The 21,445-nt window shown below is 35.2% G+C and overlaps 2 protein-coding genes across 3 annotated transcripts in view; both read right to left on the reverse strand.

The window, feature by feature from the left end:
• Window positions 1-4,322, reverse strand: part of LOC117121085 (nucleoporin NUP188 homolog) — a 30,363-nt gene extending 26,041 nt beyond the window's left edge. Inside the window, exons 1-4 of the mRNA XM_033266186.1 lie at window positions 4,228-4,322; window positions 2,689-2,743; window positions 1,714-1,787; window positions 192-276 (exon numbers count right to left, since the gene is read on the reverse strand). Of these exons, the coding sequence (XP_033122077.1) occupies window positions 192-276; window positions 1,714-1,787; window positions 2,689-2,743; window positions 4,228-4,241 (228 nt within the window). The 5' untranslated portion in view covers window positions 4,242-4,322. The remainder of the gene's footprint in view (window positions 1-191; window positions 277-1,713; window positions 1,788-2,688; window positions 2,744-4,227) is intronic.
• A 1,056-nt stretch (window positions 4,323-5,378) lies between these two features.
• Window positions 5,379-21,445, reverse strand: part of LOC117121077 (cadherin EGF LAG seven-pass G-type receptor 1-like) — a 23,593-nt gene continuing 7,526 nt past the window's right edge. For both annotated transcript variants that reach the window (XM_033266179.1, XM_033266178.1), the window contains exons 3-8: window positions 14,653-15,741; window positions 12,899-13,531; window positions 11,692-11,905; window positions 8,834-9,038; window positions 7,988-8,091; window positions 5,379-7,055 (exon numbers count right to left, since the gene is read on the reverse strand). In XM_033266179.1, coding sequence (XP_033122070.1) covers window positions 6,863-7,055; window positions 7,988-8,091; window positions 8,834-9,038; window positions 11,692-11,905; window positions 12,899-13,531; window positions 14,653-15,741 — 2,438 coding nt within the window. In that variant the 3' untranslated portion in view covers window positions 5,379-6,862. The remainder of the gene's footprint in view (window positions 7,056-7,987; window positions 8,092-8,833; window positions 9,039-11,691; window positions 11,906-12,898; window positions 13,532-14,652; window positions 15,742-21,445) is intronic.

Raw genomic sequence — 21,445 nt, forward strand, 5'->3', positions numbered from 1 at the left:
GATCATGTTACAATAAATCAATTATGCATTCTTGTCTAAAAGTACTTGAAATAATTAAAAAAAATATTAATAGTAAAAACAATACTGCAAACAGTAATGACAATAATAAAAATTTATTACAACTTCTAGGTCACCTCTTTTAGGTAATTATTAATAAAGTAAATTTTATAAATTGTTAAAAATTAACATACCAGGAATTTGCTGAGTCTGACACAGAAGTTCAATTCAGGTTTGCCAATACTTTTATCTCCTTTCAGTTTGAGAGCTGAATTAGCACTAAAAAAAATGTTAAAGTATCAAAAGATTAGGAAAGAAGAAATCAGTAAATTAAGTTAAATAGGAGAATACATTTGAGTATTAGTTGTTACTGAGAATCACCTAAATAGATGGACATTGATGACCTGCCGGATGCTTCCTTGAAAGGCACAGTATTGTCCCCTAAAAAATCTTGAGGGAGTGGCCCAATGGCGTCCTCTACAGCATAAACCTAGCATTCTCCACAGAGTTATAATAAGAACACTAGAATGCTAACTCCAATATATTCAGTGTTCAAAATGTGCAGAGCTGTGCGTGTGTACCATACAAGATGGTTGCTATAAATTCAGCCAATCATAATACAATAAGCAACGTTTCAATGGCGCCTTCAACTAACTTTAAAGTTTTGAATACAGCTCTGTTGAAACTCAAGCCTTGCGGTGTAGCGTATACCGATTTCGATTTTCATTCCTCAGTACTTTATTTTTAATCAGATTCTCCACTTGGCCTCTTTTTGGCTACAATAGTTTAATAATCTATTAATATTATTAATAATAATGAAATTAAATAATAGTTAGTCAAAGGGCTTATTTATGGTTATAATATTTACGCTAAGCCTAAATGTGGCGCTTTCCTACGGTGGCCATCTTTGATGGTAGACATACACAACTCCGCATTGCTTTGTCATCTAGTCAGCACTCTAGTTGTTTAATAGCTCTGTGGCATTCTCACATTATTTGAAAAAAAAAATCAATAAAAATAGGGCCTGGGTCATAGGAAGTCTACCAGATGGAATATGTTTCAAACCAGAGGCTTAGTGTACCATGACTGGTTTGCAGTGAAAATTACACTAAGATCACATAAGTTTGTGACTGACTTGGTATAATGGCCTATAAGTTATGTGTTCAATTTCCTGTTATTCCCAAAATATATGAATATAAGGAAAAGCAAAAAAAATGTATTAAATGAAATAATCTGTATTTGTACAGATAACGTGGAAATATAGTGAAAGAAACCATTTCAAGAAGACTAATACCACCATATGAAGCAACTTGGAAGTAATGTATTAGGCATTCAGCCATAATAAAATTAAAGGATTTGTAAGCAAAAGGAACTGAAGATGAATTCATACTTACTACGGGATTTGTAAGTGACTCAACATAAATATATCCAAGATGGGATTTGTAAGAAACTAAATATGAATTCATACCAAGTAATACATTTATATGTAACTCCAGAAAATAAATATCAATAAAACATTTTGCAGCTAACTTTATGTAATATTAAATTCAACATCATGTTATATTCATACTAATAAGAAATGTTTACAGTAGGCTAGTAATTTGTTGTGAATTCATACAACCAATGAGAGATTTACAGTATAAGTAATTCATGATATCTGTAAAAAATATGAAGAAACACTTAACCAAATAGAGTACTCAGTATACAGCATATTACCTTGGTTTCTTGTAAGACAGCAATCCTTCTAACAGCTTTGTTTTATTTGCTGATAGTTCTTCTTTCACAAGTTCCTGAAAAAAAAAGTAATTACATGTAATATTCCAATATTTTTGCCTTGTCTTTTGAAATTTAAAATCAATTAGTGAAGTTAAAGGTTTTTAAAATATTCTAATGTTTAAAAACACTTTTGATAAACAATAACTTTAGAAATTTTTTCCATCTCTGCATAACTGACTAAATTATTTATTATGTTTAAATACACCATGAACTAAAAAACATTGAATTCTTATTACTGTACGAATAAAATGAGCCAAATAAACTGATAAAAATCAATACAGTAGCTCTGCTTTTTCATAACACTTATTTAAATCCTAATTAATTCCTATAGGATAATTTATTGAAATTGCCTGAGTTCTAGTACTGCTGTGAAGCTTGGAAAAATTGTGAAGATGTCTCAACTAGGGTGGGACATTTTCAATTTGGTTCCAAATAGGATGAATCAGGGTTGACAGTGTCAACAAGATTAGACTGAACAAATCTTGATGACAGGTCAAAGACACATCAACATTTAAGTATCTTAATGTACTTACTGTATGTATGCCCTCATATGCAAGTATAAAAAATCTGTTATCTACACAATCTTAAAAAATCTGACAATGTGAAATGTACGAAACAAAAACTAAGTATAGTGGCATCCTTCAGAGGTTCTCAATACCTTGAATTGTCTACCCTTTGAATTATAACCATAATCTTCATCTTCAATTGCAAATGATTTTCTGAAGTATTTCTTTATTTATTCTATATCAAGCTTTTGTAAAACAAGCTTCTGTAAATGTATAGCTATTGTTCAAATGTAATCATAAAATAAAGTTTTGAATAAATGAATCAATTGATCGATTAAACATTTTACTGTATACCTCCATCATTTACTTGATATTGAATACTTAGCCATTAACAAAAATGTTCACTGACCTTTGAGCGGATTGCTGATCTGCCAGAGATTAGTTGGAAAAAATCATGATTTAACCTATTAAATAAAGACACAAAAATTTAACGAAATGACTAAATAAAATCTATAAATTTGGATCTCTTTGTACTATAATACTAATATTAGATAGTTTAGTGGGCTTGGCTTTGTACAGTAACTTGCTGCTTGGCTCCCAATTCTAAAGTCCTGGGTGCCAATAGTATAAACCAGTATATTGGTTGTAGAGTAGTTTAACACTTTATTTAGGCCCAGAAATTTGTCTGCTCATTTTAAAGATATGCACTGATCCCTTTGCAAAGTTTGCAGAAAATTAGGCATTGATCTACCTTTAAACATAGGCCTACAACCAATTATGCAGTTATCAATGTGGTTCTGAACACCTATTTTATAATTTGAATCTTCATGTACCCCCGAGCAAATAATACTATATAGTGTGGCAGCGCTTCACTATAATAAGTAGTGATTGCACTGTTGAATGAGAATTATATTAAATAAACACCATAGGGATGTACTCCTTTGTATTACGGTATATTTTATAGTCCTTTAATTTTAATAATACTGTATTAGTAATTGATACAGTATTGAAATATATTTTTTAAATGCATCAGCAATGCTCAAAAATGGGTTTAAATAGTCTCTAATAATACCACATAGTGCTGTAACACTAGTGCTCACCATTCCCCCCCCCCCACTCCAGCGGATCGAATACTATTTGTGTCCCAGTCTGGTTCCGACTAGGCTAGAGGATACATACATTCCAACTCTCCCAAATATTTATGCAATCTCCTGTTCTCCAGAACTTTGACAAATGTTCCCGAAATTAAAGAAAAAACCCCAAAATATAAAACACACCTAGGCCTAATTATTTCTCTTTTATTGTCAATTTTGAGTACCATAGTCAATTTCCCCTTACTGTGCCCTCACTTTATCAACAATTTGGCATACAGTACAAAGGAAAGCCTGCTGAGCGGTACTGACACCTCAAAAGATCACTTCTACGAATATATCCTTCATGCAAAAATCTGGCATGCGAAATCCGTCCGCGAATTTTTTAAATATTAGGGCCGATTTCTGTGCAGATTTTGCCGATAATTATAGGTTTCGACCTAGGCCTAATCTTAATATATAAACAAGGTACTGTATTATAGGCTGGGCCTACCCGGGCCTAGCCTACCCTAGTTAGGACGTCTATATAGCTATATATAGGCCTAGTGTGTAGGAGGAGTAGGCCTAGGACCTACCTAAGTAGTATTAATAGCCTAGAAGCCTAGCTAGGCCTAGGCTAGCAAGAGTCACTCACTGCAGTTGAGGTTAAGGTTAGGGTGGAGTACTAAAGTCCATCAGCGCCAGACCATGGTGCTAGGCCCTACTATTCTAGGCCTAGGATAGTAGTACTAGCCTAGCCATAGCCGGCGCTAGTGAACTTTTGTACACTACATATTTTATAATAAATTATATAGTTGTTTTTGATTTTGTAGTGTGCAAAAGTACACTAGCGCCAACGTTCTTCAGTAACACTTTACCTTAAATTCGTCATTTTATTCACTTTTCATTCTCAGATTTTACCGCCTCCGATCATCGCCGCGCAGCAGCCAGCCATGTTTAACCTGGAATTTTGTAAAATGCATTTTCAGCGGCCCGCAAATACGGTTCAACTCGATGTGGAGATATAAGCGTGCTATTCTTTGGTTGGTGTGCAGTGTGCTACACTAAAATGTGTTGGGATTCTATATTTTGACATTATACTCGCGCGAATAAGCGCCCCGTTTGAGCTTGAGAAACCACCCCTCCTAAAGTAAATATTTCTTAAGCGCCCAGTTTGAATAATATCATAAGATTTTTCTTTTAGCAAATCAATAATCCAATCAATCCTGGGACTGCGGTTGTTGGCATGCAGTGCTGCAGAGTGAAATACCATATTCTTTTTATAGGTCCATATCAAAATGAGGATAATTTTCTTGGACACAATGAGGGCTACGATTCCTGGACGGACAGTAGGCCTATATTTCCAACTTTCCTCTTCTTATATATTTGTCTAGACCTAGTCGAACTCCTCGTTTTTCTTTTTTCGACAATTTGCACTTTCACATTCTGAGTTTTCAAGAAAACCTGCAAACCTGTCATCCTGCTAATCTCAATCGGCCGATGGCTCAAAAAGCTAACCTAGGCCTACCCACACCACCACTAATTTAGGCCTATACATATTTTACACCACCTATAATTCTGTTTTATTGGAAGCAATAAAGAAATACAATTTAATTTTATCATAACTGCTGTGGTAGACACTAATTGCTAAGATTGCAGTATTTAGTTCTGTATGATTTTAATGTTGTTTCTTTAATATTTACCATCGTCGTCCGACGTCCCCAGGCTTCAACATCATCATCATCATCATTATATTATTATATTATTATATTTGTATCATCATCATCATCATTATAGTATTATAAGGCCTATCCTTGAAACTGATTTCTTGGTTTTTCAAGATTTGTTTATAATATATTGTTATCTCTGTTTCTGTGTTACCAGACCAAGGCACTTTCCTTAGGGTTGGCGTATCATCGCGTACGTTTGCAACACCTGTTGATATTTCCTTTGACTTGACTTTCCTTCCCTTGATTTGTAGTACCGCATGGAGCCTATGCAATGCCAACAACACATCAAAAACTCGACATACTATCACAGACCTTTAATAAAACCGGATATAATAGCCACGTGCTACCATTCTACTATATACAAAATGAAAATATACACAATTTGAAAGTACAGGACAGGCTTACATTTTTAACAGAGATTCGGCGCATGTCATGTCAAGTTCAGCTGAGATATGCGGTACCAGCCATATACCACACTTCATCAAGGGGATGCGTGTTATTATGGCGTGGGAAAACTTGAGGAAATTAAGAAATCTGTTAGTGAAAATTGCTTTGCTATAATGTAATCAGATTTTACTAAAACTCACAGCTGGTAACCAATAATATTAGTCTATATAAAGGTTTTCATCGAAAGCCTATTTTCAGTTTGGCCTAATTGTATTTAATGTTTAATTTCGTAATTATATGGAATTACGGTATCAATATAAATACATAGATATTTTACAATGAGTTCATTTGATTAAAAGTTTACATCAATTGGAATTCAATTATTGTCACTGTATTATGCCACACCAACTGTGACGACAAACTACACGCACGTAAGCACGTAAGTTAGTGAGTGGGTATGGAACACATTATGTCTTTGTGGGACATGCGCGTATTCTGTTTGCCCAGTTGTTAAGTTTGATTGAATCTCGCAAAGTCATACATGTGACAATCATTTGAAACACACAGACCATATTCGGCCTCCCCACCATGACCATACAAATTATATTTAGCTTCAGGGGCGGATTTAGGGGCCCCGGACCGGCCTTTTAGAAAGTAAAAGAGGGAAAAAAAAAGACAGAAAGAAAGAAAAAGAAAAAAAAATGATCCCCAAAACGCCTCAGATGCTATTTTTGGGCGTCTTAACACAAATATTTATCAGGGGCATGCACCTGAACCTCCTAAATAGTGTTGTCTCGACCGGCCCCACTTTTGCCGCCCCCCTCACCCCACTTCGGACATCTCTGGATCCGCCCCTGAGCTTGGTAATTCTATAAAACATTAATAACTTCACATTACACCTAATGAACAAGTCATACTAAACATTGTTATAATTGTATTCATCCTTTCCAATTTTTTAAAGGATTTTAATTTAATACCACCATTTAATAGCGTTACAATATTTCGATCCCGTTTTTTTTTTTTTTTTTTAAGTAAACATTTACAGTAGGCCTAAATACACTACGGATGCTTTCATGTATCCTAAAACAATATAGTTTCACTTATTGTAAGTAAAATTCTGAAGAAATTGAAAGAATATTAACAACACACGCGCTTCTGAGCGTTTGAGTGATGATTGATGCGGATCCAGGATTATTCTGAGGGGTGGGGAGCAAAAGTGCCATTAAGAACTTATGGTCTGATCTGATTGAGGAGGGTTTGAGATGTTCTCTTCCGTTTTGTTCGTAATGCCGGAGGGCGAGTACTCCCTTTTCACCATACCTTGCTGGATCAATACAAAATAAATTATAATAAACCTATCACTTCCATTGAGTCCTAACATTAATATGCTACACTTTTATCGGACTTGACCAATCGCATTACACCCTGCTACTGTATTCTTGTCCATAATGTTTGATGCAAAATCCATTAACTCGCCATCAATATAAACATTCTGTAAGCAGCCTTGGAAGCCGTCAGTAAGTATACGGTCGTCTTTATCTTTGCCTGGCAATCCACCAATTAGAAGAGGTGACGTTACATCTAAAAACCTGAATGTTCAAATAATAATAATAATAGGGTGATTATAACGTCAAATATTTTATAACTTTTATTTTGTTGTTTTTTATTATAGTAATGAGTAAAAGGAACACTTTATACACGCCTAGGCCTATGTCATAATAATCCGAGTCTTATTAACAATTAATAATCATAATCTTTCTTTAACGCCATTTTGGTTTTCACCATTATTATTATCAATATTGCAATGGTAATGGTAATGGTAAAGCGCATACTACATGGTATCTATGCGCTATAAATTACACAAAAGAAACAAACCAAAAACTAAATCCTAAAGTCTAACCAAGCGACCTAAAAATTAAAAAAAACAAACATCAGAAACAGACTATCGCAGGGGAACTAACATCACCGCACCGTTTTCCTGCAATTTGAGACCACTGGCAAGCAGTGGTTTGCAGGATAATAACTCACAGTTGCTCAAGTGATGTTGACGTCTAGACTAGCCTATCCTAAAAAAACCAAAACTAAACGATGGAAAGTAAACAAAAGAGGTAAACAGCAGAAATGGAAAAATTAAAAAGTTTGATAAAGGTAGGTCTTGAGTCTCTCCTTAAAAATGGATACAGAAGGAGACTCTCGGATTTCAATAGGGAGTGCATTCCATAGCCTGGGAGAAGCAGCTTGAAAGGACCTCAACAACATAATAACTATATATATAAGTAAATCGTGACGTCATCACTGCAACTCCTAATGTTATTTGTCTATCCCTAACAGTGCACTATGTTTTTCATATAGTGCACGGTTGGCTTGATCTTTTTTAGGTTCGTGTGCAAAACTGTATTATACGCAACTATTGTAATTGCGTATTAATTGCCGCAGTCATTGCATGCCACAATGTAATGATACCGTGTGAACATGCGCAAATCATGAGCGCATTAGGCCTCATTCTACGCGACATACTCACCAGTGGACCTTCGTGGACTGCGTTGCCGTGGCTTTACATGGCACGTTGCTAACTTTAAGTTCGTTTTCATTGGTTCTGCAATTATCAACTACAACATCTACAATCTGTGCATATAAAGAAAAAAAAAACAAAGGTCATCAAGTGGCCTAGAATGTGGAATCGTTTGATTTCCGTTTATGAGTGTTCTTCCAAATTGCAGCTTAATTCATGATTGGGGTCTAGCATGAAAAATTAAATACAATGCAAGCTATTTATAAATCAACAACAAAGATATAGAAAGAATGTGGTTCGAGGAAAATCAACAGTATTTATATATTTAACATTTTAAGTTTTTTGCAAAGACTTATTTAAAATGTTTACTTCATGTTTAGCGTAACTTTACTTAGTTGCCAAGTTATATATTGCAGTGGTATGGATATAATTTGGATTAACATGACGCATCAGTGACATCCCATGAACTTGATGCTAACACTACAAAATGTCGTAAATAATATAGGCCTGGGCCTACTAATATGCTGAATGAAAGAAGTGTCAAATGGGGAAATTAATAAGGCGCAGGCTGGAATAGTGGTATACTTATGTTCTCTGGGTTCCTTTTTTTCGATGATTTTTGACTTCTCAACATTAATAATTAACGGAAATTGAAACGACACGGTGGACAGGATCAGATCATAACCACTCACAAAATTGCACAATCCCACATTCTAATAATAAGAAAATGACAGCTGCGTCTCGAAACTGAATTACGACGACATCCCAGCGTCTAATCATTTCCAACTGTTTCGAAGGGCCAAAGACAAAATCATCATTACCAATCATAATATATTTATTTAGAAATTGACTCACTTTCTTATGGTAAACCATGCTGACGGTATGCCAGGCCTGGTCGTCTAGGCCCCATGCTGTCCCAGCCAGCACCCTCATGGTCATTTGTCCGAACGAAAAGGATAAAACTAAGTTAGAATCTACGATCTCCAGGGCTAGAAAATCTCGTCGGTGATTGTAACGTCCGATGTACATCAGCATACCATCTTTGTGAGAAGTCTGCAGACTGGAGAGAAAAGAAATTATAAAATAATTTGGATAGTAAAATTATTACAGAGCAAGTGACCTAGAAAAAGAATAGCTACATTGCAGACAGTATATAAAATTAATTTAACATACGAATGACTTGTCAATTTTCATGAAAGTCGGGTTAAATTAATTATACTTTACATTAAAGGTGTGTGGCAGTGGCACCATATGCAAGTGACCCAAACATTAACTCGTAAAATATATAGAATACAAAGCAAATGCAAATAAACGATAACAATGATATATACATATATAAACTGTATATATAGTATGTATGTATGTATGTATGTATGTATGTATGTATGTATGTATGTATGTATGTATGTATGTATGTATGTATGTATGTATGTATGTATGTATGTATGTATGTATGTATGTATGTATGTATGTATGTATGTATGTATGTATGTATGTATGTATGTATGTATGTATGTATGTATGTATGTATGTATGTATGTATGTATGTATGTATGTATGTATGTATGTATGTATGTATGTATGTATGTATGTATGTATGTATGTATGTATGTATGTATGTATGTATGTATGTATGTATGTATGTATGTATGTATGTATGTATGTATGTATGTATGTATGTATGTATGTATGTATGTATGTATGTATGTATGTATGTATGTATGTATGTATGTATGTATGTATGTATGTATGTATGTATGTATGTATGTATGTATGTATGTATGTATGTATGTATGTATGTATGTATGTATGTATGTATGTATGTATGTATGTATGTATGTATGTATGTATGTATGTATGTATGTATGTATGTATGTATGTATGTATGTATGTATGTATGTATGTATGTATGTATGTATGTATGTATGTATGTATGTATGTATGTATGTATGTATGTATGTATGTATGTATGTATGTATGTATGTATGTATGTATGTATGTATGTATGTATGTATGTATGTATGTATGTATGTATGTGTGTATGTATGTATGTATGTATGTATGTATGTATGTATAACAGCCTACTTCCTACCATAAGGGGAAACCTTAGACCCAGAATTGGGTGGCAACTCAATTATACTGACAGTAGGACCAGATATGTGGTAAAATCAAGATCGCGTCAAATAATATTAATTTGAATATACTGATGGTGTCAGTTAAGTCTATTGTAAACACAAAGCAAAGATGATCATCACTCCAAAATTGTCATTTCAATATGAAATTTATAATATCTAGTAAGGTACCGGTATCGATTTAATTAGTCATCTGGTTAGCTTCCATTGACTCACGCAAGACATAGCTTTCCACTGAATTGGACGTCCTATTTAACCCTCGACCCTCTATATGACTTCACTGCATAAAACCTAACAGTTAATTTTAAACATAGTAAATTCAGTTAATTCATTTAGACCTAATTTGTTATGGCACTAAGTTTAGTGGGCCAAAGCCTACACCCAGGGGAAGTTTTGTCAACCGATATGAGGGTATTTGAACTGCAGTCTAGTACAGTGCTACTGCTGCTAAATCCACTTGGGACATGCACCATTAAGCTTAAGCTCACCCTTTACAACTCAAAATATATGGATAGGCTCTTCCCATATTTATATACATTTAAGTATATGATTTAATTGGCCACAAGCGTTAAATTTCATTGCATTTTTTGTTTACACAGCACGTTCTTTTCGATCAAAACATCCGAAGTAAATTTCAATTAATTATGACTAATTAAATGTTAAAACAATATTTTTTTAAAAATATTTTTAATGTTTCTTTTTGTGAAAATTCAGTGACGTTCTCAATTCCAAGTATGAATTTATTTTAATAAACCGTTCGAAACGGATAACCTGGTAACTTATTCACGTGTTTTTGCGTGTTTGAAATAGATTTAAAGATTACCATTATCAGCTCAGATATACTATGCTCAATGTAAGCTGTCTAGACTAAAACATCAGCAATCTTTAGAGATTTCCTAAATGTGCTTGTGATACAATGATTTGAGGCCAAGAGAATGAGCAGATGATGCCATCACAGGAAATGCTCCGTCATTTGTGAATCGTGATCCTTTACACATTAATGCCGTTCATGAGAATGACATTGTAAGCATCGTACGATTATTTACTTGTTATTTACAAAAATATAACCTTTGTTTCACGTGAATCAACCACATACTTTTATAATAATAATAAGAGGTAAGATATTAACGGTTTCATGGCCAAAGAATTTTGAGTTAGGGATTAGTTGAATATGACTTGGAGAAGAATAGTAACAGCGTACTTAAAAACTTATATTATCAATACAAAACACTCTGTTTCAAGTAACGGTAAAGCATTTTATTGAAAATAAAACTATCTGTTTTATTTTCATACACTCCAAGTTAGCACGTGCCTTAATGCGCAACGCAGTCCTGTGTAAATAAAATATGTCACACGTTTTTTGCATGATGTACGTCTTGTTTCACACTTAAAAAAACAATGCTACAAGGATAGATTCTCTTGCGTTTACACCAACGCATCGAAATTGTGTGAACCACACTCAAAAAGAACTTAATATGTGCTGTAAAAATTTAATTTGACATGGGTAAACAGATGCTAAAAATTAAGTAGATCTATGTCGCAAACTCATGGGAGAGAGCTGTGTTAAAAATGTTATATTACCTGAAGGAAATATTTAGTGATTTCCTTGATTGAAGACTTGGAAACGCCAGGTACGAATCACCAGTGAAATGTCTCGATGTTACCTCACAATGGATTCCATCGTAGCCTGTCTTGCAAACGCACTGGAATGTGCCGTCTGACCGGGTTATACATTCGCCACCATTCTTGCAAAAGTCTGGTTCACATACATTAATACTCTGCTCACACGTATTTCCTATCACACATAAACATAAAAAAAAAAAATATTAACACTATTAATAATTTCCGTCTTTGGTATTAATTGAATTGGGTGTTATGCAAAAGGATACCGTATTAAAGCAGTTTTTTTGGCTCCATGCAATACAGTAGCATTTTGCGCAATTTTACGTCAACGCATCTAAATAGGTAGTTTTCGCCGCACGACGTTAACTTCAACGTTAGTATCCAACATGCAACGCGATAACTCCGCCCCTTTGTAAACAAATCGAAATACGCATGTGCAAACCCGTAACTAACGTCCCTCGAGCACGTAAAATCCTTAAATTAATGTACTCCGCAAAGCAAGATGAATAAATTATGACGTCATCCGTTAACGTTAAGGTTAACGTCGTGCAGCGAAAACTCCATACTAGCTTTAATGTGTCATTTCATTTAAACCCTGATATATCAATATTTAAAAAGAACTTATTCGGGAAATCATTTGCATTGTAGTCATAATCAACCAAATTCACCAAGGCGCTGAAATTTATCATACAAATAAAAATTATCATGACACATGGCAAACCAATCAGCAGTGTCTTGCATTTCAGTGAGGCCCGTATTCTCGAAAGTGGACTAAAGCTTGGTTTCCATACAATCGCTACACGCTATCGCCGACAGCTTTCGGTGATGCTGATTGGTCGGTCGAATCAGAGGCCTTCCCAATTGCGTCGGGGACTGCTACGCAGTACAAATTGCACTGAAAACACTGTTGTGACAGTGTAGCGATTTTAAAGAAACCAGGCTTAACTTTAGTCCAGAGCTAAAATTAATCCTGTACTAACTTTGTTCACTTTTGATAATATAAATTTAGTTGGGATGATTAGTTTAGCTTGATTCTCAATTTAGCCGCGTGACGCGCGCGCAAAAAACGCTAACGCCTAGCGTCTCAAGTGCTCTAGTGTGAACCAAACCTTCGAGTTGCAACCGTTCCAAGAAGTGAGTAATTTTCGCGTGCTTAGTACGTTACCTTTATAGAGTAGTGGGCAGTCGCAAAAAACCTCGCCATCTTGCATAGAGCACTCACCACCATTTTGGCATGGGTTAGATGCTAGACATAAGTCGAGTTGTTCAGAGCAGTCGGCACCACCGTAACCTGGTGGACAAACGCATTGTGTTTCATCAGACATTAACAATCCCGCATATACAACATCATGTCCTTCAGAAAACAACATTGATGTGTCGTACAGGCTACGATGTAGTTGACAAACTTGATAATTAAAGCACTGCTTTGTTATACAAGGATCTTCATGTACCTGTTCAAATCTAAATCCGAGTCGAGATTCCAGTTTTGTTGACGATAAATACAGCGACGTTTTTGAAGAATCAACAGAGAAGAACTTGCCGTTATTATCTCTCACTGTCATTGTAATGTACGTATCTCGTGAATATGGTATTGCTTCTAAGTTAAAAGCAAAAACATTCATGGGGTTGACCCTGAAGATTTCGGCGATGGCATTTCTGAATCGATGTAACCCAGGGACGGTAAGCATCTCCTCTTGCGTCACATCAAACAATCTCAACTTAAAACTGTGTGATGTCATCTCTTCTGTTACCATTGTGAGTTCGATTGTACAATGGGTCTTTATCGTGTGAATCCCATCTAAATTGAGAAAAACCAGTCCAGAACTGAATTATCATTCAGAGTGTACTTAATATCTAATATTGTGATTGGTATAATGTGTATAAAATTACCATATTGAGCTAAATACTTGATAACAATTTGCCTGAATTTATTAATGTAATTTAAAGAAGTTTAACGTATCTGGTGTGTTTTTGCGCAATGCTGTAGGAAATCAATTTTATCATCATATCTATGTTGACGAGGCACTGAAATAAATTGCTCGAATTATCAGGAAGAAAAGCAAATACCTCAATGCGGTATAAATAAGGTGATAAGTGTTTTGTCAAACTATTTACCCTGGATGTAGGCCTACTTATAATCAAATTCTAATGGTTGATACCACAATATTTCAGAAAACCCCCTTCTACACAAGAATAGGCTAAGAGTTTTTTTTTTTAAATGTCACAGCACAGAACATACAAAAACCCCGGTAAAAGGTTAGACAAACAAGTGAGCCTAAAGTAAAGTGATCCTTTGGAAATATTGATATTGCATAGGCCTATGCCTTTAAGCTCATTTTTAAGATCGTTTCATACTCTCGTAGGATAATAAGGAAATGAAAAACCTCAAAATTCTCTTATTACTGGCCCACGAGGTACAATGTAAAGTGAATAAAGAGATTGTTTTTAGTGTAAGACATCCCTTGGTAATTTTTTTATGGTGTAAATTTTTAAAATTATGAAAGTTGAGAATTACACTTTCCATTGCATGATTTTTCTTGTGTTTGCAATAAAAAAAATCTTCTAACTTCCTTCTCACTATTGATAATATCAATAACTACGTACTGTTGAAGGGGTATCCATTAGTAGGGGGTGTTATTATTATTATTATTATTATTATTATTATTATTATTATTATTATTATTATTATTATTATTATTATTATTATTATTATTATTATTATTATTATTATTATTATTATCACATTATTAAGAAGACACAACAATAATTGTTACTTAACCAATATCCTGAGGCGCGTGGAACGGAGAGAGTAGAGAAAACAGTAGAACTTATACATACTGTTTGTGGTGCTGAACTAATAATAATAATTCAAATAATAAAACATTAAATAGTTAAACCGTTATTAAATTTGATCTTTACCTGTGACGCTAATGTACATTGTTGTACTAATAGTCTCGTTGTTTGATAGAGCTATCTCGCTTTTCCCTAGTCTTGCCAGACCATTACTGTCCACTGTTATCAGATCTTTACCGTCATCTGTCTGACCTCCCTCAATCACTTTAAATTTCAATCGGTCATTTACATCTGCATCCTTAGCGGGGATCCAGAACCCTGTCCATCCTGTCTTACCCTGGAAGTAATTGACGTAGGCCCTGAAATCTTGTAGTGTTGGTACATTGTCGTTTGTATCCAATATGTTGATAACGACTCTAGCTTGAGAGAAAACGTCGCCATGGTAGGCGCGCACGATGAGGTTGAATCTTGAATAATGCTCAAAATCGATTGTCCCTGTATTGAACAGTTGGCCAGTTTTTTTATCAATATCAATGATGTCTTTCCCGCCTTTATGAAGTCTATATTCTGTTGCTTGTGAACCTATAATATCGTTTGCAATATCGGCATGTAGGTGGCTAAGCGGGTGATCTATTAATTCTTGATTTTCGGTGATGTTTATGTAAAGAATGTTGAATGGAAATTTAGGTACGTTGTCATTTTCATCGATTACGTGTACTACGTAAGTTGTTTCTGAATAAATCCTTCCAGTTTTAGCACGAACTGTAAGTTTATATGTGTTGATTTCCTCGTAATCAAGTGGATAGAGCACACTAACAACACCGGTTACTTTTGAAACTCTGAAGATGCGTTTAGCTCCCTCCGGTTCAACCCGAGTCAAGATGTAACGAACGCTCCTCTGGAGTTTGGCGGTTGCACACTTTGCCACAACAGTTGCATTAACGTTTCCAACAACATTTTCATTAATGTATCCATGTAAACCTTTTGGAGGGAATTTTGGTAAACTAATAACACGTACAATCACCCGGGTGGAGATTTGATTGTGGATTGGTTCCCTTAGCTTAGCATGTACAACTAAAGTATATTTTAATTTCGTCAAATTTTTCAGTGAAGCAATTGTTGATATTACTCCGGTGTTGGGGTCAATAGCAAATGGTGGCGTCTCTTTTTCTGATAACTTCCTTTTTAAGCTGAACGTGACATGTTCTCGGTATTCTGTAAAAAAAAGTTCATGTAAATTAAGATACTTTTATCATTCGTGTTAATACTCAAGATATTAATCATGTTTAAATTTGTCAGAAAATACCTTGATTGGAACCTCGAGAAACATGAGCTACAATAACGGCAGAAACAGCAGTAACAATGAGATCAATATCATCACCCTTATTATCATCATCAACATAATTATCATCTTTATTATTATTATTATTATTATTAGGCCTATTATTATTATTATTATATGATTATCATTTATTTATATTAGGCCTATTATGATTTTGTGAAATGGACAGATTAATTATATTGAGAGTGTAGTAGTAGTAGTAGTAGTAGTGTACAGTAGTAGTGGATATCCGAAGGAATTAAATTCAGCAAAGTCAGCAGATGGGGATGTGGGATTAGGCCTAATCTGAACATTTGCCGCAGTTGTCATACAAAAATAAATTCGACAGCTTACTGTCATCTTGGGTCAACAGCACATTTAGAATTTCTACACTCTTCGCAACAATTCACAAGGGAGAAAAATTGTTAAATAATATATGTGTTGACGATAATTATGAAATATTTATTTTTTTAATATAAAAAACATCAATTGGAGGCGAATCAGGGATAGCGTAAGGCACAGGTGTGTATCAGTGGAACACATCTGAGAGAAAGACTTCCACGGTTAACTGAAAACGGATGTTTTAAGCAGAGCGAGTGTTATCAACATCGAATTCACTCGAATATAAATCCAAATAAAGTACATTTCGTCGGGTTTGAATCTTTAACGAAATGTGTATAGTGACATGTAAAATCTGCTGACAAGACATTGCACGTATTTGATGTATAGGACAAAAAAAATATTCTTTTCTCCGCCGTCAACTGGCTACGAAATTTTGTTGAACTGAGCAAATTTAAAGCCTACGTTGGCATTTTGAAATCACGACCTTCATATAAAAATTAATAAAAGTTTGGAATGCAGGCGGGTAAGATACCGGAATAGTAAATTGATAAATTAGAAAATTACTCAAGACCAACAGGGTGCAGTAGGTAAAAAATTACCATAATATTGGACCCCAGATAACGGAACTACAGGTGTAGGTTCACGCAGAGCTTAGGCAGTTAAAATGAAATATTTTGCGGATCTCAAACTACCTCTTGTGGGCTTTTAAATGAATAATTGGTTGGAAATATAAATACAGATATTTACAAATTATGTACATTACTTGCGTAAACATACCTAAAATTGAGCTAGTTATTGAAAAAATAAAATTAAACATTAACATGTTATGAAATAAAAAAAACGTCACTAAAGTAATTATAAACAATACCGATCGCTATTATGTACAGTACATTAGCAGTAGCTTAAGCCCTAAGTTCTTTGCAATGTCATGTCATGAAACAAATTATCAGATCAAAATTTAATAAACACTGTACCTTTGTGTAGGCAATGTAATGACAAAGGCTAGTGGGCGGGACTAACCTATGACATTTGAACGATGCCAAGGGGCAGCTAATGTCTTTAATCAAGACATAATTATTCTTATAAATTATACTTTGTAACACATTGTTGATTGACTTTAAATGCAAAAAAAAACCAAAAAAAAAACAAAAAACAAAGAACAAGAGAGCAAAGACAAATGTCTTAGGCCTATGGACAACACATAATAATAGGCATCGAATATGAAAAACAAAAATCAAAACATGCAACTGTCATTTCAGTAATTCATTCTGCGCTTGGGGATTTACCGTAGCTTTCTACGGTGTAAGGGGAGGGAGGAAGAGGACGTCTTTGGAACGATGGCAAAATAGTATTATTAATGTCATCAGCGTGGCGGCATAAAGTCGTACTAGGCCCAGGGGCTATGTTGTTGGCACGGTGGGACGTTATCAACCCAGGGGCTGCCATCTAAGCAGCCGGCCCTCACCAGGTTCGTGCATCTATAGAGTACTAGTGGGGGAAGACCCTGGGAACGCTAAAGGTCTATGTAGGCCTACTCTAAACCTGACATAATTGTAGTTTTGGAGAGTTTCCAAGATAAATTATTATAATTCATTATTATAGTTATTTTTCCCCAAAGAAGAAATCTGTTGATATCATAATTGGCATTACGTTTATTTTATGATATTTTGCCTTACTTGTTTATAGAATCACTAGACATACTCTAACACCTGTCTCTTATACACATCTAGATGTGTATAAGAGACAGACTGTTATCTTACTAAATGCTCAGTACGTTTCCCAAATAATTGCGAAAAACAATCTCACAACTGATTCGGGTAGGAATCGAACCCATGACATCCAGATAACTACCCTGGTTTCTTAACCACTAGACCACCGAGCTTGTGCTTATAGTAGCTAGTGTAGCAGCGGGTACTCCAATGTTATTTTCGGAAGTATTTGGGAACGTACTGAGCATGCATTCAGTATAATAACACGTCATGTAGGGCAAAACATCGTTCCTATTTTTTTTAAAATTATTATTATACCTTTTAGTATTAGGCCTACGTCATGAAAATTTACTTAGTATTTTATAACTAAGAAATTTTATTATTATATTGTACATTTTAGCTTTAGGTTATTTATGCAAATTTACCTAGTAGGCCTATTTGAACTACTGTAAGCAATTAGTTAACAATCCGTTCTAAGGCCAAGTTCAGGAATAATTTGTGCACAGTCACGGGGAAATAACCTAAATAGGCCTATGCAACATTTGATTACCGTGTCGTGCCAGATCGAGAAAAACTAGACGTTTCTCATTTTATAGAAAAAAAAATATGAAGACGTCGCAGATGAGATACACTAATTCTTATGAGTATTCAATTTCTCTATAATATTATGACGTCCTATAACAGGCCTACTTTCACGTCATGTTCAAACTGCGCTCAATAAGCCCATAACTCCCGTATGTTGTAGGCGTTATACCTTGTACTGCGGCACCTGCTTAGCCTATGCGTAAGAAATTTGACATGACATTAAAACGGCTGATAAAAGTCATAGTAATTGAAGACCTAGGCCTATCCCTAGTCGATAACATATACAATATGCAATAAAAAGGAAAGCCCAAATCTCTATAGCAATCGAATTGAGATTTGCTAAACCAAAGCAATTTGTACGAATTACGCCTTTCTATTTCCCTGCTTCATATTAATGTTGAGTTCCAGGGCTACATTGGAAAGTGGGGGAGCCCTAGAATAGGCGAGATACGAGCAGTTGCGTATCTATGAGTCTTGAAGAGGATGCGGCCCGATGTTGGGGAGGTGGAGTGGGGGCTAGAAAGTGTTCCAAGGGGATCAGAGAAAGCCTCCAGGAATATGACAATTTAGGGTATTCAAAGGCTTATTTAATCGATTTTGGAGACTAATAATATGCAGCAAACACAATTAGACCCTTATACATTCATTTTCTTTCCGACGAATTGTGGTTTTCCTCTCCAACGGGGGTGGGGGAAAGGAAGCTCTCTTCAAAGCCCCCCTTTGCAGGTGATACCACCCCTTATGATGAGGTGATTTTTAACTACTTGGGTGTGATTTGGAATTTTATGCTTCAAACATTTTCAATGGGGGAAGACTGGTGAAGCGAATACAGTGTTTTAGTTGTCCTAATCAGTTTTCTTATAATTAACGGTATCAATCCAATTAAAAACATCGCTGAAACTACATTACAAATTTGTGACAAACGTTACCATCATATACCGTACATCATAATAGCTTTCTAGGCTATAAGACTGAACTAGGAGTACCGTAATCAATACTAATATGATAATGGTATATAACCCAATAGTGCATTGGCTTGGACCACATTAAAATTACTTGAAGCCAACATTTATGGTTAAATGCTATGTATTTTGGCGGTTGACACACCAAGTTGTCGGAGCCCTGATACCAATGATGGATCCAAACATTTGCAGAAAGAGGGCCTAGGTGAAATTTCTGGGTAAAACTAAAATGCCCTGTTTCAGAGTGATTGTATGGTGTGGATTGGAAAAATGGTGTTTTTCGACCTTATATTAAATAACGGCAATCACAAAAACTGATTGGATTGGAAGAATAATGTTTTTAGTCCGGTGACCTCAGGTGGCGTCAGGCGATAAGAGGAGTTTTCCCCACTCAACCCCTACTGGTGCCACCACTGCCTAGCGGTCCGCCATTCTTCAGCATCGAAGAAGATACTTTCTGTTCTTATTTAATTATTCGTTTGATGCACCGACCGACACTTTTATTCGTTACATGAATTTGCCATAATGTTGGAAATTAATGTACTGTAAAACTATATATCTGATCACATTTGCAAATACTTTATATCGACATTGATGGCAGGTGCATATTTCATACTCATAGGTTAAAGTTTATATTATACAAAAATTTGACAATGTATACATCGTGTATTTTTAAATTGAAATATATATAATATATTTTGATAATATCATAAATAATGACATTGAATTGTCTCACTTTGGCTTTGGATACATCATGCAGAACACTGAATAGATCATTAGCAGCACCTAAATAGGATTAATTTCTTACCATAACGATTAGAAAGTTGTTTTAATATATCACTGGAGACCTTGCTGATGCGATCAGTTATAAGTGTTTACTTCAAAATGAAAGTTCTTGGGAGAGAGGCGGGAACAGGAGGGAACAGGCCGCCCTAGTAGGAATGATTCATTGTTGATAGAAGGCCTAGGCCACTGATCAATATTGATGTCAATTTTAAAGAAATTTTATTGCAAGAAAACGCACTAATATTTTAAACAACTATATTTGTGTTTTTATATTTTTTCAAATGTTAAAAAAAAAAAACGTCAAACATTTCAGTAATCTGCTTCAAGATACTAGCAGAAATCGTGTTCTTTTAACAAATAGACATAAAATTAGGTGTGGCACCGGGGGAAGGGCACGCCCATCGGGGAGAGCTGCCCTGCCACCCACCCCCCGCCCCCCACTCAAATGAAAACAGTCTTTGAAACGTCTAAATTGTCAAATTTAGGCGTCTTTCGCCTGACCACCTTCGAGAGATTTTGAGCGATGCCCGACCAATCCCAATCAGGGATATTGGACCCCCGTCGGGCAAGTCCTGGCATAAAATAAAGTCATCAAAATAACGTTGCGTGGATCGGCAAATAAATACTTTTAGTCCGACGATCTTGTAAACGACAGGCGGGGATTTGGGAATGGGGGAGTGTTCATGCTTGTCGACGGAAGGGTTGCAATTTCAATTTCTGTCGCCACTGAAAAACACCAGCCGGGGTTAGTCAAGTATTAGGTCTACATCTTTTATTTTTCCCCAAAGAAGAAATCTGTTGATATCATAATTGGCATTACGTTTATTTTATGATATTTTGCCTTACTTGTTTATAGAATCACTAGACATACTCTAACACATGCCGTTGCTCGGAGAAAACCGACACAGTCACTTGGCAGAAGAGCCTTCTCTATGCTGTTGCCATCGTTGAAATTTTATATACAAATACATTCAATCTCTCCGTCTATTGGGATTGTTAGTTTCATATTAAATGACACCCCCTTTGGGCGCGAGTAATTTGTCGATAAAAATCAATCACCGTGTATAAACTCACTAGTGCCCCAGGAGGTTTTCTTACAAATATTTTTGGATTATCCTTATCAAGTACAAAATACTGATGGATGGATCTACGCGTTATTGATTGTATCTTCAGCACAATTTTTTTTTCTTCTGAAAAGATAACCAGGCCTATAC

This window comes from Anneissia japonica, unplaced genomic scaffold, assembly GCF_011630105.1.
Source record: "Anneissia japonica isolate Jap-2015-1 unplaced genomic scaffold, ASM1163010v1 scaffold1606_len605190_cov180, whole genome shotgun sequence".
NCBI classification, from domain to species: Eukaryota; Metazoa; Echinodermata; class Crinoidea; order Comatulida; family Comatulidae; genus Anneissia; species Anneissia japonica.